We start from the raw sequence: 22,509 nt of genomic DNA, 5'->3' as shown, positions 1-22,509 counted from the left end.
GAGGGCAGCATGTTGTTCCAGAATTGGCCAATTAAGATCGTTTATTATGGCGGGAAAACCGTCGAGAAAAGGCGGGAATCCACGGTATTTATATACTGGATTTCACAAGGGGACTCGGAAACCGTTCTTCTGGGGCACAATTGGTCCTACTCGCGAGGTTTAAGATTCCGAAATGGTAAACTAGCTTTATTTATACTGGATAGCTCTATTCCTAGAGGATCATCTCATATTGATCCAGTGTTACTACAGGTGGAAACCTAAACTAAACTAACTTTATTCATACTGGATAGCTCTATCAGTTCTAAACTGTTCTTCCTAGAGGTCCAGTAAGGATCATCTCTTATTGATCCAGTGTTACTACAGGAGGAAACCTAAACTAAACTTACTTTATTTATACTGGATAACTCTATCAGTTCTAAACTGTTCTTCCTAGAGGTCCAGTAAGGATCATCTCTTATTGATCCAGTGTTACTACAGGAGGAAACCTAAACTAAACTAACTTTATTTATACTGGATAGCTCTATCAGTTCTAAACTGTTCTTCCTAGAGGTCCAGTAAGGATCATCTCTTATTGATCCAGTGTTACTACAGGAGGAAACCTAAACTAAACTTACTTTATTTATACTGGATAACTCTATCAGTTCTAAACTGTTCTTCCTAGAGGTCCAGTAAGGATCATCTCTTATTGATCCAGTGTTACTACAGGAGGAAACCTAAACTAAACTAACTTTATTTATACTGGATAGCTCTATCAGTTCTAAACTGTTCTTCCTAGAGGTCCAGTAAGGATCATCTCTTATTGATCCAGTGTTACTACAGGAGGAAACCTAAACTAAACTAACTTTATTTATACTGGATAGCTCTATCAGTTCTAAACTGTTCTTCCTAGAGGTCCAGTAACGATCATCTCTTATTGACCAGTGTTACTACAGGAGGAAACCTAAACTAAACTAACTTTATTTATACTGGATAGCTCTATCAGTTCCAAACTGTTCTTCCTAGAGGACCAGTAAGGATCATCTCTTATTGATCCAGTGTCACTACAGGAGGAAACCTAAACTAAACTAACTTTATTTATACTGGATAGCTCTATCAGTTCTAAACTGTTCTTCCTAGAAGTCCAGAAAGGATCATCTCTTATTGATCCAGTGTTACTACAGGAGAAAACCTAAACTAAACTAACTTTATTTATACTGGATAGCTCTATCAGTTCTAAACTATTCTTCCCAGAGGTCCAGTAAGGATAATCTCTTATTGATCCAGTGTTACTACAGGAGGAAACCTAAACTAAACTGACTTTATTTATACTGGATAGCTCTATCAGTTCCAAACTATTCTTCCCAGAGGTCCAGTAAGGATCATCTCTTATTGATCCAGTGTCACTACAGGTGGAAACCTAAACTAGACTAAGTTTATATTTTTATCCAGCCTCCATTGAGTACGGTGCACATTAGTTTTTCCACACACAAAACATTTTTTTAAATAATTTTCTACATATATTTTTCAACTGTAATTTAATCATATAATCATCTTATGGTTTAACTTAAAATACCATGTACAAAATATATATCAACTATGCGAACAAAATAGTCATTTCTTCTTCATTTTCTGTTCATTAAATTAACGGCAATGTTCAAATCACTTACGAAACTACGTTTGGGCGACCACAAAAACTCCTTAGCAACGAAATAAAAGACAGATCTGGTTGGATATCCTGTTGGGATCGACTAATTGAAAGAGATACCTTGTTACGATTGTATTTGATTATATAAACAAATTGGAAAACCCCGAGATTTTAATTTGTTTCACGTTCATGAATTTGTCCAGGGAAAATCATGGATGCTCTTTACAAAATAAACCAAAATTTTGTAGAAGTCAAGTATTTCAAGGACGTGAATGATGTAAGAGACGTAGTTTTAACTTCATAGCTCTTAGTTAGAAGTGATACCATCACCGCTGACTTGTCGTCACTATGAGCCTAAGCTGTGAAGTCAGACGTAGTGATGTATCAGACCTTGTTCAAAAAAATTAACGATTTTTCTTTTAAATTGACGAAGTTGTGTGATCGCCGTATTACTTACTGATCGTCAGAGCTTGGAAACAAAAAAATCTGCATCAAAGTTAACATTCACTTTCGCAGTCGTGTCGCTAGTTTCTAATCCTCCCCTCGGATTCACGTGATTTACCAATGAGTTGCCTGTACATTTGGACAGCGTCTTCCGATTTTTGTATTTCATTCGCGCAACGAGCGAGTCTTGCTAAGCGGCATTTCACTGCAGATGTTGTTCAGACCAGACAACTCTTCTTGTCAGAGCAGTTGAATGAAATAGAGAAAATTCATTGCTTTGAATATTATAGAAGTGGCAAGAATTTCTCAAACTGATAATCCATCTGCAGAGAAATACCGTTTGTTAAAACCCGACGCTCTGCCAAGTCCTTCCTATTCGCTCTCTACTCCACGCAATCTATACCAACGGTCAGCGGACGCTGTTTCAACGGTCACACTACCATTTCTACTTTCGGTCGCTCTCTAGGAATGCCGAGCTCTCGATTCTACGACGAATGAATGTCTACAACCTGTTGCGTCATCGTTTCCGGGGGAAGTATGGACGGCGACACCGATTGATGAGTGGGTGTGATGAGCTGACCGTGAGCTGTAGGGTACTGGGCATGAGGGTGACCTGCTGGTGACATGATCATTTGATGGCCAGGTATATACATAGCCTGCGAATGTACTTGTCCAGCGGGCACTTGCGCTCGATACGCATGCGCCTGCATCTGGGCGTGCATCGTATGAGGTACGGGTGATCCACCCAAGTGACCGGGCATAGCTCCGGGCGACGGTTCCCCGCTCGGAATATATCCCCTGGGTGAGAAGTGCGGTGACTGTCCTGATGCAGGGTCTTGCATGTGGTAGTTGGGGTGCATCTGTGCATGATGTTGATCCGGGTAGTACCCGGGTGGGGTTGGGTGTCCTGGTCCTGTGGGGCCGAAACGAGGTGGGGATGGTATCCCCTGGCTTCCGTTCTTACCACCGCGTCGTCTCGATTTGAAAACTGTCACGACCGGTGATTTTCCTGCCCGATTTGAAGCGTCGATCATCGGTTGAACAATACGTCTCCTTGCATTGATGAACCTGTTGGTAATAATGAAAGTGTTGCGTTATTACTTCATCGAATGTCAAAGCTTTTGTTGCATTTGGACGCCACAAACAGCATCTTCCATTTGGAGAATCTCAGTAGACGAGATAACACTGTCAACGCGATGCGCGTTTTGAAAACCCGAAAATCACATTTCATTAAAGCAACGACCATTTTTCATTTCCGTCCGTCAGCTAATCCGTCCGTCCGCGTATCCGTGTTTAACTTAAAGCCTGTGGCAACGCCAAATTAGGAAATGATGACCCGTGTTTGTCATCGAGTACGAAATGCACACGTTCGAATGAAATGAGATTCGAAAAGAAAGAAACGCACGCACTAAAAATACGTGTTGTAAATTTGGCAAACTAAGAAGATTTTGGTTTTGTAATCACCTGAGCACTATCTGATCGTTACAAAGCTGGGACGCATTCCAGGTCTTCGTAATTATACATCCGTCGTCACGCACGTTAAATCATTGTGAAATTTTTATTATTTATTATCAACGGGGAGGCGTAGACAGCGAGGAAGCGCAAATTAAATAGTTGATTAACATACGGTGCGGCGCCTGTAATGTAAATGTACAGGACAATGTTAAATACTTGAATAAAATAGAAACCGCGATTGAAATTAGACTGTTACAATTGAACGCAGCTTTCGTACTCGACAAGAGGACAAAACATTCATTTTTTAACGCCAAACACAGCGACATGCTGCTTGCATATCTATTTCATGAATTCGAAGTCACAAAAAAGTCAGTGATTACGGTAGCATTGCCAGATCTTGTTCTAAAGTGGTTCAATCAACTTAGATCATCGTCATAACAAACGTGGCATCCACCTCGTATTGAAAATTTTCAAACATTTTAGGAGCAGACTTTTCTAACCACAAGGTTAAGGTTAATTTTATTCACAAAAGGTGGACATTTGCGCAAAAATGCAGATAACAAAGAGATCAAATTATCCTGTGCGTCTAGTAATTACTCTGGTATAGGAATGACAAAGTTTCATTGGAGCATCAAATGTAACTACATGAGGAAACACGAAAGAATGACGCGCGTACTTTGGTATTTCAGGCTAAATTGTTGAACCGAATTCACCCACAAATGGATATTCGCAATGAAGCGTTGAAAAGATAATACAAATCCTGTTAAAAGGCAAATACTTGGCGTAATTAAGCTTAATTATTTTGTGACGCCATGCCGCGTTTATCAGCGTCGTGTGTCTGTCCATTAGGTGCACTTGCGCTCTTGGTGATAAACAAAGTGCTGAATGCTGACAGAGATATTGCACATGTGTTGCGTTAATAAAGCTAATTTCAAGTGCCCACCTTAGACACACGAAGATGCAAGTGCTGGCCCGTTATCAAAAACTATTGCGTGCAAAGCGCGCATATTTTCATGTAAGTACCCAGAGATTTCGAAATGCTTGTAGCAAGCAACTGTAGCCGGTGTTTCGCACCGAAAAAAATCGGGTTGCAAAACTGTCGAGTGTCGATGGTCGCAAAAGTCCTGACTAGAAAAATCACGCAAGCAAATCGTCTGAAAACCCCAGAAGTAAATACTTGATAACACCCAGAATCATATTAAGCTAAATCCACGATAAAAGCCTGTGGTAAAATTACAAATACCAAGCTTTATGCCTGGAACAACCCACTTCTTCTATTGCATCACGACATTTTCTAGCTCTTCTGAAGTGGCTCTTAGCCAGAAACGCCGAGAAGGGTTTTAATACATATTTCACACAGTTGTTCAATCTATTTCATGAGAAAATATTTCACGTTGCTCTTTGGTTATCTTGAAACGTTTTTATTGCATGTTAAATTAAGGTATTCATCCAGTTTTATCGGCTGAATCTTCGCCTCGAACTTCGAAGAACATGCTGGAAACGTGTTTAATCCTGCACGGTCGTGATAGCCAAATTGTTTTGTTGATAAAAGACATGATGTGCGTGGGATTATAGATTAACTTTTTTTATTTCCACGAACTCAAAACAGGCGAAATTGAACCAACACCCAGCTTATTGATGTTTCATGAGGTATTTACGTTCACTTGTCAAAGTTTAATCTTCATGAAGGGGTTAATTATTGTGATAACTTTTTCTTGCTATCTGTTTTACGTTGAGGTCAAACGTGGCCTTAATAGGACTGTGCACATACGACCACAGCTATAAGATCGGATTTTTCCAAGTGAACTCAGTAAATTTCTGTCATAACTTTAATGTCCACTCCCCTTAGATATTCCAAGATAAACTCTTAAAAATACACTTGCATTGATCCTAATCACCATAGCAATCTGTTACCTAATCAATTTGCTAGCCATTTCACGACTATAATAAAGTGATATACTGTTTTACTCCTTATTCCTGCCTTTGAATTTCACAGTCTTTTCTGTCCATTTCATATTTATATTTATACTAAAACTTCCTTATGTTTTCAAACGCTTTGAAGGAGCCGATATGTAAACAACTTAGTGATTTTTTAGGTTCTATTTATTGAGCGACGCATGTGGGAAAATATAAACAAGAAAATTGCTATTTGTTGACCTACGTCAGCTCGAATATCATCATCCAGCGCCCAACGTACAACTTATGCAATCATAAACAAACGTTTCGCCCACACAGATAAGAATTTATCCACTTAGAAGACTACGAGTGGTAAGAAAGCCCGGATTTGGTTACATGTTCGTTTCAGCAATGCCGTGATTTGCTATTTCCTACATCTAGAGATTAAATGCTCTGTCTACAGCAGATGACTTCACATAAAAAATAAACCATTAGCTAAGGTTTTGTGATATCCCTTCGTTCGTTTAAAATGATATGGATGATACGGAATTACTAATCTTTTAGCTTGGACATCGTTTGGGGAATTAAAGGCAAGTAACGCCACTGAACAGTTGGATATTTTTGTGAATTATCTTGACGACTCTTGTAAGCAAATATTCACACGCAAACTGACAAATCTCTTGAGGATACCCTGGTTTCAGAGGTTTCAACACCTGAGGTCTAAAAACATCTGGAGTACCACGGTGCACAAGTACTTACCAATTGTTGACTTGCAAGATTGTTAATCCCGTCTCTTGAGCTAGCGTTCGTTTTTGCTCTTCTGAAGGGTACGGGTGCTGCAATAGAGATAATCACAAAATATTACCACACATTGTCCATTGTTAAACTTACAACGACCGTGTTTGTTGAAGCCGATCAGTTAGTAGATTCTCCTTACGTTGCAACCCTCTGTGCTACCTTCAAAAATGGACCAGCAACCAGTTTGACGGGAGGACAAATACTGTCCTTTTTTATTTTAATCTTATGCATCATAATGCGTTACTAACGCTTTGTTTTCATCTAAAAATGTTTCTTTATATTCTCGTGAACATTTTTAGCTTCATGAATTCATAATAACATGTGCACGCATAATTTTTGTGACAAACTTTGTCTTAATTTAAATATAAAAAAAGAGGAAGATTTTGGTGTTACAACCTTTGAAAGACCGAAAACAAAAAGATTTGCCCGACTCTCTTTTTAGACTCATGGTAGATTTCGTTTTCAAGAGTATGTTATAGCTAGCACAGTCTATTAGTACAGCTACAATAAGATTTCGGCAAAACATAATTATATTTCACAATATTATATAATTTGTTTCGAAGTGATTGTATTAGCAATATGTATACTAGAATTATGGTCTTATCTTGTAATCTACAAGTCCAATATAATATTTTGAATTTATTGTCGTAGCGTCTCGCTGTCTCGTCTGACGTCTGAATGTCGAAGTAACAGTTTCAAACTGATAAATGTGCATGAATTATATTTTCAAATTAGATCCAAAAAACATATATTACGCAGAGTTTAAATTTTATAACCCGCCAATCGTCTTGTTTGCTCATTATTTAGGATTGGAATAAATATTGCATCAACTCCAATCAGAGTAACTGCGCGGTAAACAATCTTTCTGAAAATTAAGATTACAAAAACATTTTAAGATATTGTGATATATTGTTTAGAGAAACTGTGTTTGTTTAGATATTAATGAATAATGTTTAATCTTTGGAGATTGGTCAATTTTTGAAACCAAAGAAAACAAATAGAGATAGGGCATTTTCGAGATAATGCTGGTTCGATGAATCAAATTTGAGTTGTGTGTTTGAGAAAGAAATACTATTAAATCATTTTCAGGTGTTTTGTTTGCTAATACAGTTGAACAATTTAAACAATTAAAAGCTAAACAAACGAACCACAACCAACATCGTCCGGTTAGCTGTCAAAAACATTTTGCCATTTCTTTGGGATATGCTGGTTGAACAGCACACGTTGAATAAACACATTGATTGTCATTGTGTCCACTATTCAAGGTTGTTCCTGGTATGATGAGCGTCATACAAACAGCGAAAATGACAGTTTCAAGAGGTTGGTGTTGCAAAGTGAATAGAACACGTTGTTTTAGCTATAACAATCAAGGGCCTCAACCACATGGCACCTTTAATGATCAGGCTATGTTAGCAATCTTTTTATAGATTTTTTGCACGAAAATATATATATATCGCGATACGCATTACATTTCGTCTTTGAACAACCTAGCCGTGAACACGGTCATATCATATACAGGTAACTTCACAGCGACAGGAAGTATTTTCAATGCATAATTACATACTTTTTTCCATGTGTAAAACCGTCCAGCATTCAGATAAACAAGTGAATTATTTTTATAGTAATCCACACTTAAATGGTCATTTGCGATGAATTATGAGATATGGTATAGAAAGGTGAAGTATAAATCATCCGGCGCTAAAAACTAAATATCTTAAGAGCTTATCCTTACTATTTATACAGCGAGGGAAGTTTTATAATCTCGCCCAACTTGGCTGAAGTTCAGAGGAACGTTTGACGCACATGGGGGGGATAATCATGGGTCATTGATAAGCACAGACATTCTCTTTGTTGCTTCGTTATGAGTGAAGTATTCTCTAATTATCCCTCATCAAGTCCCGATAAGGAAAAATACATTAATAAAGGCAAATATCCTACGCTATTCCTTGCATATAACGTGTTTTTTTTCATTTCAAATGATAATTTTTTATTTCAAAAAACATATGTACTCATTGTTGTAGCACACCGCGGGCTCTTGTGACGAATGTCGTCGATTATACATGCAAACAAAATGTACAAGATTTCTACAAGAAGCTCACCGTTAAGTGCTGAAAGAGCCATGCTTTCATGATATTGGTCGCAGCTTTGGGAAATATTCCGCGTTTTTTCTGTTTCTTTTTGTCCTTATCGTTGTCATCTTCGTCGAAAACGCTGTCATCGTGGCCCAACGGGGCATGAAGGCTTGCATCCAGACCTAAATTTGAAAACACAAGACTCTCTTCATACTGAAATATTCGAGGAAATACTCATTGTGTTTGAGACTAAGGGACTAAGCCGCGATTTTTGGTTCACTGCCAGTCTATAGTTCAATCAAAGTTACACCGACAGTCCCGTACTTGGTGCTTGAGTATTGGCTAGAATAGTTGTACTCCCAAAAGTAATGTACATCAACACTCGCTGAGAAAAAGATTTGTGATGGCTTATATTTAGTCCACGGTGTTCCTCGTCCAAATTTCACCCAGAGTACCTTGTTTATTTTGCGGTTTTACCCAACATTTTACAAACATAGTGTGCATTGACCAAGTGCATGGGTAAACATGAAATACTGGGGCCGGTTGTTCGAAAGGCGTTTAGCTTAAACGGTGGCTAAGTTCAAAATGGAAAACAGAATGATCTATTTATTGAACAACTGAGCTAAACTATTTCGATGTAAATAGTTTAATTGTCAATGAAAGTACATATTAAATGCATAAGATGCAGGTTCAGTCATTCACAAGATCTATCAGAGTATTTTTAAACTTTGGGCCTTTGGCTTATCCATCGTTTAAGCTAAATGCCTCTCGAACAACCGGCCCCTGATAAATACTCAAATACTGATAACCACCCAATAATTTCCTGTGCTTGTAGAACGAATAAAATATAAAAGTTTGGCTGATACCGATAGGAATCGGTGGGTATATAATCAAATCACAAATGCAAAAAATTAAAGAAATATCGGCGCCCAAATTAATCATTGTTTTGTCTTGAGCAGTCGACATCTATGAAGATCTTGATCGTAAACTTCCGAGTGATAAATGCATGATTTTACATTTATTATTTTTAAAACATGCGTGCAGTAAAATGAGGTCTTGTAACGTTTGCAAATTCTCCCAAGTATTTGAATATTGCGCGCGCAACATCTATTTTTTCTCATGTGATGACACAAATAGTCAAATACTATATAAAAAAATTTGAATTTCGCGAGGGATATATATCTCAGTATTTCACAATTATCTCCAGAGCAAACTTTGCTGTTTTATTCCGCTTAGTGTAAGATTATAATTTCAGTTGTAATGTTGTGCTTAAAGCATTGATTATAGTCAACACATCAAGCTTGCTCAAACGATTATATGGTGATAATTCCAGGCATGTGATAATACTGATATACTTCGCATAGACCAGAGGTGAAAAAAATTGTAAAACGCAGAATGACCCTTCTTTATTAAAGCGTGGGAGATATCTCAAACCATCTGCGCTTCATTAACATAATCGTCTCCGCGATCTTTGGCTGCCCCCAAAAGAACTCGAAAATATTTCAGCAATTTAACTTAGACATAATAATAACAGGGTTTATCTCGAGGCAAAAACCAACAACACTCCCAAATGAAGGATGATTTTTCCGGTTTTCATAGCCATTATCATTTCTGTCGAGCTTTTGTGCGGGTGATAAAATCCCATTTGACTATTTATTATTAAATTTAGATAGCCGCTGGCGAGATATCATTAAAACGCTTCGAAGTCCGAACGCTTTTAAAAGTACCGTTTAGGGAAAATATTCTCAGCTTTTGGCCCGCACAAGGACCAGATTTTATCTCTGAATCATGCTGCCTGTTCTGAGTTTCTCTTCTGTCCTCCACACAGGCGATGCTATCATGAATAATTGTTGGGCAGTTGCTGCGCCCCCTCAATCCCCAGCCTCCTCAATGTTATCTACGCCCCCCCCCCCCCCCACAAATTCAAAGATGTTTTCCTAGCACTATCGTTTATCGATAGCGTCTGCAATAAACTTGGCTCGTTCGTGCTGTAGCGAAAAAGTAAAACAGAAATAATCGGGTTAAACATTCTTGCCCGATATAGTTGATGTGAATTATTCCTGAAAGCGAGCAGCAGCTGCCCAGATTGCAAGAGGGCCAAAGGCAGTAAAACGTTGCTCGATCGCAGATGAGACAAAACATCCGCAGTAATAAAGACAATCAACATTGATTCTTTCTAAATATCCTCTTTAATGTTAAACAGGCAAACATCGTTGGACGTCCATTATCTGGCTTTCTTCGCCCGACAATTAATCAAAATGTTCATAATGAAATCCAATTAGAGCCAGCAATTTTGTGAAAACAAAGCATGCAAATAGAAAATCGTGCCGAAAATAACCGCAAGAAACGCAAGTGTGCCACGGGAGAGATAGCTTGGTACGGCAACGAATAGCGAACGCTTTACTTAACGAGTGGGAAACTCGTCACACAAAAGGACCGAGCCTTTGGTAAACACACGTTATTTTTCACATCCAAAATTGAAATTTATTTTGCAGCTGTGCAAACAAACATGAACTTTTGAACGCTCAAATCGCTTTTCCTATTTGCAAGCGCGCTCTTAATGAAAAGAAAAATTGACGCATGTCGTATGGAGCCATCAGAGAACGCGTTTTTTGACATATGGAGAATATGATATTTTGACATGAGAATTGAAGTAAACTTGCGTCCTTCCCTTCCCAATTAGAAACACCAATATATCGGTTGATTGTAATAAACTGTCCCTAATCTTAAAAAAAAACTCTTCACTTGCAAGGGAAGGCATATTTAGAGATAACGTGCTAGAAATAGATGACAATTTCATGAAGCATGACTTCATAAAGGAGACCGGACGAGAAGGGCTTATGTTTAGTCCGTTTGCTTTCCGTTTTTGCATGTTAACGAGCCCTAGAATATTCCAAACAATTATTGTCACGAAAGCGTTCTTTCACTGTGCGAAATCCTGAACATGTGATAAAAACTATGTCTAGAAATCGATTTAGGAAATTATACCCGAAATTTCATATGAAATAAATCTAAAAACTCTGAAGAAAAAGATCGGCTATTTGTTACGATTTTTACATCTAGTTATATAAAACCTACAACATAGGTCTGGTTATATAAAACCTACAGCTATATTTTGAGTAGATAAATAGTTATTAACGCCAAACTACGCGATGCTGATTAGTTATTCTGTCACTGGATCTAACTACAGTTGCAAAAGTTACTTCAAAAAACTTGAGTCCCGTAAGGTAGGTTTGCAAAATATAGTTGTCATGATCTGTTTTTGTTTTGGTACATAGAATGTACATAGTAAATTAGGTGTGGAAATGGCTGGTCTGGTGTGTTTCATTTTTACTTGACTTCGAGATATATTTTTCCCTACCTTCAGGAGAAGAGGTGTCAGCCCCTAAAGATGACTGCGAGGTCATGGATGCCCTTGCGTCAGCGTGTCCTAGATCCAAGCCCGCATCATGAGACCAACTAGGCGTCTCGCTTGTACTCTGGGAGGAAGAAGAGAATTTGGGAAAGATTTAGCATCGGCAGCAATTATATCCTTGGCCCAGGCATAAAAACAAAAAAGGCATAAAAACACGGCTTGACATTGTAATCACAAACAGTCATTTAGTCAAGGCGCGAAGATCGATCTAAATCCTAAATCGATCGGACGATCGCTCGCCATAATGACTGCTAATTGTTCCGAAATAGCTTGAATGTCTGTTCAGTCTACTAAACCGCTTCAAAATAGACAAGTTGTGTCAGCGCCCAGCCGTTGACTTGCCCATCAAATCCTTCGACTGGTCGGGGCTTCACGCGGTTTCCGTTTATCCAAAAACCGATTATCATAAATCCTAACTGAACACATTTATTCAATAAAGATTGTTTATACGCGAGTGCGGCACCGCAGCGATGACCCAATAATAGCAATGTCGCATAACCTGCATGCATGCAGTCATTTCTGTATTGTGATCGCTTTCAATGTAACCTATATTGCCTTGTATACATGGATGCGATCCTATTTGAGGTTAACAACACTCCTTTTACTTAATTACCTATGTAACCGTGACAAAATTTCGCACACAAAGAGGCCTTTTTGAAATTTACGAGTACAAATATATATATTTTAAGCGAAAAGATGGTTCCGGCGTAGTCACTAGCATACAAAATAATACGCGTACATGGGTGGACGAATATGAATTTACATGAATACACCAGCGTCATGACTTTAATCTTGATTGAATTTGTTTTATCACTGTTTTTTATGCAAAACATCGGTTCATTCTGCTTGCGATTTTCCAAGAATGAATTCGAAAATTGTAACAATTAGTTTTTCGAACGGTCCCCTCTGAAGCTTCGAATATCGGGCGTATTTCTAAGCAAACGTAAACAATGGGGTCAAAAAGCGAAACGGAGAAGAATATAGATACTTATTGTGGGGGATATCTTGGCATTGCAAGCCCGGCGAATTCGCTTGTCATTTCGTAATCTTTATCGTTGTCAATTTCACAAAACAAAAGCGATTAGACGCACTAAATGTCAATTTCATGTAGCAATAAGGCCATTTAGTTGTCGATGTCAATTGCAGGAACTCAACGAACGCATCACACACGCTTTATGTCTTCATATCTGTCTATAGGTTGTCCAAAACTTCGTTAAATATCATGACACGAGTGCGTCAAGATGAAAGGACAATGATATAACATCAACAAGACGTTTACCTGATTATTTTCGGAGCTAATACCGCGTGTCTCGACACTGTCGTCGGAGCCAATGCTATCTGCTCTTGATTTACCCTCGCCGTCTCTTTCTTCCATAACTAAATCTATTGGCATCTTGCCTTTCAAACAGGAAATGTACCGTTTGCAGAAGTTATCGCATAACTCATGCACCTAGAGGGACGAAACGCAAGACATTGTAAGTGGATGATTATATAGCAACAACTGGTCGTGCAATCTTGATTTTGGGGCTTGTTTGGGTGGATTTTTTCTCAAAAACACTAGAAATATGAATTTTTACATATGTGTATAGACTGTAATGGTTTTGCACCCGCGGAGTCTGTGGGAAGAAGAGTTGTGAATGCACGATGGCTTGTTTGGATTATTTCGGGAAGTATTACAAATTATATTTCAATACAAATTTGTATTAAACAGGAAACCTTTTGTCAATGTACCTCGCATATATACAGAGAAGCATTCATATGGCAACACGTATTGTCGCTTATATATTTAGTGGATATGTAAATTCAAACAGAGAAGCATCAATTCGAAAAACAAACATCGATTCAGCCGGGTAATTTCGCTGCAATATCGTAAGCAACAGAGGCGCCCTTGTACGCCATCATTTATACTACACGAAAACAATAACAAATAGATCAAACGCTAGATAGACTCATTGTTATGCATTGTAATACCTTTTCCAACTCTAACAAGTGGAAGCGAAGTACTTGTATTGCTTGAACCATCTATATAAAAAAATAAGAGTAAAAATATAGGCCATAATTGTTAATTGTACGGTTATAAAGAAGAAAAAAGTGACCTGTTTGTAGCTTGTTATGCAAGAATGACACATTACAACAAATTAGCGATAGAATAGATCCGTTCCTAACGCCATATGAAGGCCAACCCTTTGGATCATATTGTGTCGTTTAAATTCAATAACCTTTAATTTCGATTAATTTTACTCTAATATACTTTTGCCAGCTGATGGCAACACTTTGTGAGTGCGAAATTATATGATTATTTATAGACGCACATATTTTGTCACGAAAATATACAGTTTTATATAATATTTAAGACATACATACCAAACTATCAATCTCATGATTCTGACTGAACAACGGTTTTTCGCTTTTGAACTGCGTAAAAGAAAAATACGAGTCGATATAAATTTCAAACGTGCGATCGTTTGACGGCTAATGCGGTCGAAAATAACTTGCTAAATACTGAACCAACAAGATCATAAGATGCTATAAAATTATTAACGAGCTACCCATGGTTTGCTATTGTTTCCTAGACAGGCAATAAAATACAGCTACCTGTTTCGCAAACACCGTAATGTCCTCGCTAAAGGAAGCCGAGGAACACACATCACCCCCAACAGCACCGGGTTCACGAGGAGTACAAGTTGCGAGCTCGCATTTCTCAAAAATCAAAGCAAGCAGAGGGAATAATGGATGTCTATAATAAAAGAGAAACAAAAACATACAATTACGACATACATAATAGACCCCATATAAAATATACTACCCGGCTTCCCGTGTACTATCAATCATAACCTGTGTGTTAACAAACTATATACCCTATATAATAATTCCGTAGGAAATATTAAACATTAAGCGACGTTGACATTTCTTGACAAGGAATGCAGTGAGATCTCAGCTTGAGTTTGCCGGAACCATGAGATATTGTTGATGTGAGTTCAGACCGTGCAACATGCGGAGAAATCTATCGCTGACTTGATCTTGTGCGTATAATAGAGGTGTGATGTTCCTGTCAAAATAATAATGTTGAGTGACTTCTACTTACCCATAGATTAATTCTTTATCCCTTTTATGAATATCCGAAACAGCGCTGATTACAGATGGAACGTTTGAAGCTGCTCCGTGAAAAGCGGCGTTTGTTGGGTTTGCGAACGGAACGTGTTGACCTGCGACTAAATGCATTGCTCCGGCCGAATTTGGAAACTGACTCGGGTTGTATATGGACGTTGCGGCTCCCGCGTCCATTTGAGCATAGCCAGCCTGATCATCATACGGCTACATTAAAGAGAAATTAATTTCCAACTTCATTGTTAATGCAGCTGATTGTATAGCAACATTATATAAAAGGCTTTGAATAACTAGACGCTTGATGCGCTACACTGCACGCGCGAGTTTAGACGTCGAGCAAGCGAGCGGCAACACTGTTCTTACCCTCTGAGCCATACGCTCCGTATGGGTCGATCTTCCGCGATGAATGAAGCCGTTAAATTAGGGGTTTTTTTAGTGATTACAATAATGTTTCACTATGTTGTCAGTTTAACAGACCCAGCTCAGTAGGACGGCTCTCTAAGCTTACAACCCGTCAACCAAATGAGAACCCATAGCATATTCCCCCGTCATCACAAGTCGTAACGAATTGTCAAGGTTTGTATCATGGCTGCCTGCCATATCTCCTGTCAATCAAACTAAAGTTTCCATAGAGGTTTTAATTAGTCTAGGTTGGGAGAATTGAGCATCTCATATGGTTACCTGTTGGATGCTAATGACCGCACGTTTGGTAACCGTTTGAATTTTTTGAACTACAAAGACAGGCTTTACGTTCACTGACGTACGAAGAAAGCTTCGAGGCTTAAACGAAGACGCTTAGGATGCTTTTTTCGTGGATTTTAGGCCGTAAATTGGCCCGCATACGCGCTGCGTTAGTCGTAAATTCTTCGAGATCCACTCATAACTCGTAGCTATCGCGTAACACCACGGAATAAAAACAATTTAGGCTCTCGGCCAATCAGCGTCGTGGCTTTATCGATGTGAAATAATAAGTTCAAACATTTCAACTCTCGCATTGTCTGAGTAATCATATCATGTTATACATTCGATGCAATAGGCGTGTCTGTGCTTTCAAATCTCATAACTGAAACACTAGGCAATGTTGCTCAGAAAATGACAGCCGATTTCCTCGATTTGGTGAAGCAATAAAGTCCGTGTGCATAGCGAGTTTAGACGAACGTGAGCCGGCACGAATTCACACCTATGTTAATTAAAACGCAAAACAATTTATAAAGCGTCTAGAAATCGCGTACACCAGGGCTGGAATCATGATTGACAAAAACCATACGTCACCTGCTGGCAATAAAGTCTTGGCCGTTTGCTTTCTAGCCCCATGCATGCTGTATTCAAATAGTAAAGTCTGCGGGTTATATGTATCGTTTTTGAAGGCTCAGAGAAGCCCGAACGGCGATTATTGCCAAAAGGTATTCAAAATAGCGGACTCACGTGCGATGAATGTCGCACACGGAGGAAAACGACGCACAAAGAGCATGTTTTCACGAGCATTTTCAAGGGCTAGACTTCGCAGCGTGTACACGGTGTCGTATTGCGGAATTCATAAGGTTTTGTTTATTTGGCAGACGACATGCTGTCTTGCAAACGCCTACGACCAGGGAATTTGACAGAAAGGCGGGCAGTCGCACACAGTATTAAAATAAAACATGTCTCCATGTTTGCCGCGCATAATTTGACCTTAATGTTTTCAAAATTGTCATTGACTCCGCAACAATCGCTTAATCCGAAATGAAATTAACGCCATTATGAACACTGATTTACATCACTCTAATTGCTAGTTTAGCAATAGGAATATATGCGAATAGGGATAAATACGGCATAATAACCAAAACATGTCTTTACCTCAAGTTGTGACACGACAATGCTATCTCACTGTAATGTTGACATTGTTTTCGCAACAGGTTGCGACGTTGATTATATGTTTTGCCGTAATTATGACACAGGATAAATCCCAGTAGCTATTAGCCGTAAATTGTACTATGACCTGCCATTTTGCCGATATTTATGATCGCATTAGTAAATACGCTTGACGATGGCTCCCTTCACAGTTGACGTGGAGATAAGGAAGTATATTGCTATTATAGATTTAGACCGCAGACAAAATCACAGAGCTTTCATTACCCTTCTCAACACAGTAATTAGACATAGGAGCCTGAAGTGGTCTTGTGTGTTTTTAATAGCTTAAATAAGTTTTGTAATTGAGCGATAGATATCAGACTATCAACAAGCTACCGTGGTTTTTGTACGAACCACTGGTCTCAACTGTCCTGAACAAAAATCTTTGCTGTATTTTTCGACCGCAAACGGCTCGAAACTACTCCTGAATTGCGACGCAATGTATATTCTAAATATATGACTGATGTGCATAATATTTGTTATGCGTTTTTCTAGGTATATTTACTATAAGGAACCCAAAACCTAAATTTATATCTTTCATACTTGAGATATACATGTAATCTCGGAAACCCAATACAATATTTTGTCATTTCTCCCGAGATATATCATCTTACAAATCATTAGTTCATGTTTTCACAAATCATGAACTGCACTTTTTTCTCGTGATAACCTTCAAGCAATTTCTCACGAAAAACATATTACATTGCGAAACTGTGATGTAATGATTGCAAGTACCTCCTATCTCTTTAGGGGCGGAATTAATAGCCATTAGCTAAAAGCGAAGGGAAAAAATCTACGATAAAATGAATGCGATAAATTGGATAATTTAAGGCGTGATTTTACCGATGAAGAATCTCGACAGCCGCGTTGAATGAAAAAATGCAAAACGAAAGAGATTTTACAACAATAATATCGGAAGAAGCCTTGCTGAAATTCGATATTTAAAAAAGGGAATAAACTATTCACCCAAAAGTTATTGTTTTCAATTCCTCAATTTGTGACTCCTTGAATGGTATCCAAACCATTTTGCGTCATATTTTAGACGTTTTTCGCCGTGTGGCCGATATATTAAAAATGCCAAACAAAGCATATCGTATTCGTTCATTGACAGTTGTTCAAGCACCGATATTAAACACGAATGAAAATAGTAACATGTTATCGTAGTAGATGTATCTCAGATGCTATTACCTACGATTAACGCGTTAATACCTATTCGCGCGATCCGTATTTCTGTTGAACTGATCAAATATAAGCGCTCTTGTCACTTGTCCAAAAGCATTGATGTCGAAAATGACAGAAATGCGCTAATATCACTCGACAGTCGACACACGGCGTACGTTTAAAATTTTGACGCTTGTCGGAAGGGTATATTTGGGCAGTTTGACTAAGATACATAATAGAATAAACAGGGTATTAAGTTATGATAGCACACGATTACTAGACGCGACAAGTACGGCTGTGCGAGTGACGGGTTTCTAACGTTCAGATGGCGAGCTCACTTAGGAACGTTGATCAGTAGTTTTTTTCCATTCTCTTCATCACGCGCCCTCATGCGAAGCAAAAAACTGGACGCCAACTTGGGAATATATCGGACCGTATAACATGTGGCAATGGATGAAATTCGAACCGGTACTTTTAAACGCATCATTTAGGACTTCGCATCTATGTACATGAGGGAAATGCTTTTTTTAATGCGGTTTAATTAAAAGAGTTCGAAGGACAGGAATGCGTTTTTCAACCAAGACCATAGGGTCGCATATGTACACGACTTTACGGCTGGTTTCATTGGTGACGTTTGACCCCACCACTAACTGTCTAACCACAAGTTCACAACTGGTTTAACTCTCAGGCTGACATCTCTAGCTTTTATACTGGACGAAGGAATTTCCTTATTTAATCTCTTCAGCATGAATATGATTGTCGTGTTATTTTAATCCTGAATGTTTTTCTGGTGCACGTTCAAATAAACATGCCACGACTGTAATTAATGCAGGTTTATAACTAAATATTTGCTCTCGTCAATATTATGGTTGCTATGGGAACGCCCACGCTTCTGCACATGCCCAGTATATGCATCGCGTGTACTTGTCGGAACAGGACAACCGGTTTATCAACGGTTTAAAAAATACTCAGGAAAACATATCGACGTCTTGACCTGAAAAAGTCGCCGCTTATTGATCTGCTTGTCAGAAAATATCAATCTGTTTTTCCACGGTAGTATTGTTTTGCCAACGATCTAGATTATTGTCCGATTAAGAACTTTGTCAGTTTGAAATACTTTTTTCACATCACTCATTCCCATTCTTCCGAAACACCGGCTCGACTTAATCCCCGCGGATTTATGAAATCCGTCCGGGCGTATCACGAAGAAACAGTGGATTAGAAAAGCATCACAGTGCGAAATGAAAGTTAATCTAAAGCGCGGAAATTGCTCAATGAACTGTGTCTGAATTTACTAGAGTGCAAATGAAACAGAAGCTTGAAAACGAGGCAAGGAATATGATCTATTGTTAACAGAGCAATTTTCATTGTCAGATTGGAATTTGTCTTATCAATTACCAGTACTTTCATTACAAGAAGAAAAGGAATATAGTTAGCCAATCCATAGCGGAACTAATTAGGACGTTGAACTGGCACTTGTTGAGTTGTGGAGGTTTCAAAGTTTTTTCCTGGATGGAAAACGTAAATTCGACGCAGAGGTCGAGAGGCCAGTAATAGTTCGTCTCTCATACATCTTCCGTTGCCGGGAATTTCTCAATATGTACAAGGAATGTTTTTCTCCTTATCTTAAATACTGATTTCAATTATGGTACGTAACTATAAGTTAAATAAAAGTTAGTTTAGAATCACGAGGTAGCTCCCATGTGGTAAATGTAGCCGTAAAATCCTTGTGATCAGTTGAAAAAAATATGAAGAAAATTAAGAAGTTCGAAGACCCAAGAATAGAGACGGGGTTTAACGGAAGGACAGCGAAAGTTTAATTGTTAATTTCTTTTTACCGACCCATTTATAGACCATGTGCCAAGTTGCCATCGCTCGACCATATAAAGAAACACAAAACCTTGCAACTAAAACAGTCCCGTGCATGAATTCATGATTAGTTGGAGGTAACATCAAATAAATTGAAATATATTTCAACGAAAGACAACGACAAACAACTTGACAATTCGTACTGAAAACTTATTGCTGCTCTAAATCAGTTCTACGTCCAGTGAAAAGTATTAGAGTATAATTATACATATATGATAAATGAAAACAGAAAGTCTAGGAAAAAACGGAAATCCTTACTTCATTTTCTGCGGTAACTTCTTCACTTTTCGTCTTTGCTGTTTCCCTCATCTTCTCACAATAAAATCGAATTCAAAATGCACAAACGTTTTCGGTCGAAAAACTTGAGATGGTTGATAATCCTGTGCACACAATACTCCAAGGTTATCGCCAAGTATTTGCAGGAATGGCTATCGCTGAATGGATATTGACATCTGTTCGTGAAACATGGGCAACTACCAAACTCCGAGCTTACAAGGTCATAACTTGAATGGCATAGTTTCGACGCTAAGCTGGCAAATTATAATTCAAACTTAGCTTAATTATGCCACAGTTCGATAAGACGTTTGAATCCTGGTTAATTCACTACACAAATAAACCATTTTTTATCGAGTTAAGGAAGTCACAAGGATATTCCGTGTAAACACTCTGATTTCCTGAGAAAGCTGATCTTGGAAAATGTAAAACAGTTTCTGCTTAATAAGCTCCTAAACTGGTCCAGTAAAATCTACCATATCGATCTCGTATTGGATCAAAATGAAAATTGAGAAAAACCTATGATGCTAAGTGAATTCAAACCGCGGCATTTTCTCATATGTGACAGAGGCGTAAATATAGAAATCAGGCTTTTCACGTGACCAACGCAGTTTCTACCCAATCAGATCACAGCACTCTTTTGAAGCGAAATCCTTGCCTTTCAATACACGAATGGAGAGTATTTTATCATGAATCATTTCTGTCTGTATTAAGCTTGAGCAAACATTAAAAGTCGGTTTAATTAAAACAGCAAATATTCGACAGTCGCCTAATCTTCTTTAGCTTAGAAACAAATAGAACAGGCACCATTATTCTGCGGCAGGTTGCGTCTTATGACTTGAGCGATGTGAAACTAGACTGCCTAGCACATGATGTTTATCAAAATACGCTACGGCGATGATGAATTGCTGTTGTGTAACCCACAATGCAGTATTAATAATCTTCTTGACAGCATTAGAGCCCGCTGTGGCTTGAACACTGCTGGGAAAATACTGGATCTCTCAGACGAATCAGGTAGTACGGAGATGTGAAGTTGAAGAGCCCAAGTGCACTGTCTTTTAGGCCGGTAACTCGCACATCCTGCGGAAACTTATTGAAGAATACTGTCTTCCCTTCAGTGGCTGCCTTCTTTAGCTATCAGTTTATCAGTACTAGATCAGTTACCCGAAATACAACATAGAAACGATTCTAACAAATACTCTTCTTTCTCTGTAGGGTTGGTTTTACGGTTAAATGATCATCGGGAAGAATATGCAGACATTTATCTTAAAAAATATTCCTCGTATATATTGATTGAGAAACTGGAAACTAACCCGCCACCTGCGGACGAAGTGCCCGTCTTTGAAAATCATCCAAACATCCCCGTGATCAACTATGTTCCCCTCCTTGATAATTGTTCAACCCTTTTGCCAAAGTTTAAACTTCGTGTCGTCATGGATACTGCGGGTCAGCACACCCGCCGCAACGCCAAAAGTCCTCGGCCTTCAAGCCGTGGTGCTGCTCATCACAGTCATGTGACCACAAAAACACCAAATAAAAAGAAGAGGCACGCTTCGAAGACAAAGACACCGAAAGACAACACAAGATGATTAGGGTCAGCAAGGAGGAATTTCGTTTTGAACTAATCGCCATATTTGTTTACATTTTATAGGCAAAGCCAATCAAATTGCCTGTATTTCTAATACTTCATGTAAAATTATTTATATTGTAATTTAACTTGTGGGTACACCACGTAAGTATTTAATACTGCATGCAAAGCTTTCGGTCCGTTAACCCGGGCCTTCATCAGTGCAATTACCTGAATACACATTTAAATTACTTATCGACTGTCACCATGCAAACATACAAGAAAATTATGATATATATTGTACTTTTAATCAACTGAGTTTATGCATTCTCGTTGGGTTACTGAAAATGTAAACAAATCCGCTGATTGGTCAAAAACAAAATTTCCCCTTTCGTCAACTTCGTCAGATGATAATAATAATGTTAATAATAATAATTGGAATTTCTTCTTGTGTATAAAGTCACAACAAAATCTGAAAAATGAAAGCAAGTTTTTGTCTTGTCCCGTTTTCCGGCCATATCGACCATGGTCGCATTCGCCATTTTCCAGCCAATTAATTCAACCATTGTCGTATTCGCCATTTTCCGGCCAATTCGACCATGGTCGTATTCGCCATTTTCCGGCGGGTTCGACCATGGCCGAATTCGCCATTTTCCGGTCAATTCGACCATGGTCGTGTTCGCCATTTTTCGGCCAATTCGACGACCATGGTCGTATTTGCCATTTTCCGGCGAATTAGACAATGGTCGTATTCGCCATTTTCCGGCCAATACGACCAAGGTCGTATTCGCCATTTTCCGGCCAATTCCACCATGGTCGTATTTGCCATTTTCTGGCGAATTCGACCATGGTCGTATTTGCCATTTTCCGGCCAATTCGACGACCATGGTCGTATTTGCCATTTTCCGGCGAATTAGACAATGGTCGTACTCGCCAT

General features: G+C 38.6%; 2 protein-coding genes and 1 long non-coding RNA gene across 4 annotated transcripts; 2 read left to right on the top strand and 1 right to left on the bottom strand.

Moving 5' to 3' along the window:
* Nucleotides 1–2,052: 2,052 nt before the first annotated feature.
* Nucleotides 2,053–20,457, bottom strand: LOC114520280 (homeobox protein Meis1-like). 2 transcript variants are annotated; one of them, XM_028540514.1, is made up of 10 exons: nt 19,991–20,457; nt 14,790–15,019; nt 14,300–14,441; nt 14,069–14,119; nt 13,676–13,726; nt 12,984–13,154; nt 11,651–11,768; nt 8,317–8,471; nt 6,179–6,255; nt 2,053–3,136 (listed from the first exon to the last, which is right to left on the bottom strand). In XM_028540514.1, exons 1-10 carry the CDS (start codon nt 20,039–20,041, stop codon nt 2,554–2,556), a joined length of 1,629 nt encoding a protein of 542 aa, XP_028396315.1. In that variant the 5' UTR covers nt 20,042–20,457; the 3' UTR covers nt 2,053–2,553. The 2 variants fall into 2 exon arrangements, with proteins under 2 accessions (XP_028396315.1, XP_028396316.1); XM_028540515.1 differs by lacking the exon at nt 19,991–20,457 and adding an exon at nt 15,176–15,384.
* Nucleotides 13,074–13,799, top strand: LOC114520282. The gene is made up of 2 exons (XR_003686678.1): nt 13,074–13,179; nt 13,294–13,799. It is a non-coding gene; the product is annotated as an uncharacterized LOC114520282 (long non-coding RNA).
* A 239-nt stretch (nt 20,458–20,696) lies between the features above and the next one.
* LOC114520281 lies at nt 20,697–21,659 on the top strand. The gene is made up of 2 exons (XM_028540516.1): nt 20,697–21,019; nt 21,221–21,659. Exons 1-2 carry the CDS (start codon nt 20,875–20,877, stop codon nt 21,592–21,594), a joined length of 519 nt encoding a protein of 172 aa, XP_028396317.1. The 5' UTR covers nt 20,697–20,874; the 3' UTR covers nt 21,595–21,659.
* Nucleotides 21,660–22,509: the final 850 nt, after the last annotated feature.

Source organism: Dendronephthya gigantea, unplaced genomic scaffold (genome assembly GCF_004324835.1).
Source record: "Dendronephthya gigantea isolate DGI-Jeju-01 unplaced genomic scaffold, DenGig_1.0 000015F, whole genome shotgun sequence".
NCBI lineage: Eukaryota > Metazoa > Cnidaria > Anthozoa > Malacalcyonacea > Nephtheidae > Dendronephthya > Dendronephthya gigantea.
The sequence above is the reverse complement of the archived record's forward strand: the minus strand, read 5'-3'. Positions and strand labels throughout refer to the sequence as shown.

Coding starts and splice junctions, on each gene's coding strand:
- LOC114520281 (XM_028540516.1), top strand. CDS start 20,875: ATGATGTTTATCAAAATACGCTACGGCGATGATGAATTGCTGTTGTGT. Junction 21,020..21,220: donor GGATCTCTCAGACGAATCAG/GTAGTACGGAGA, acceptor CTTTCTCTGTAG/GGTTGGTTTTACGGTTAAAT.
- LOC114520280 (XM_028540514.1), bottom strand. CDS start 20,041: ATGAGGGAAACAGCAAAGACGAAAAGTGAAGAAGTTACCGCAGAAAAT. Junction 15,020..19,990: donor AAGTTACCGCAGAAAATGAA/GTAAGGATTTCC, acceptor TCTTTAATGTAG/CCGTATGATGATCAGGCTGG. Junction 3,137..6,178: donor ATCTTGCAAGTCAACAATTG/GTAAGTACTTGT, acceptor TATTACCAACAG/GTTCATCAATGCAAGGAGAC.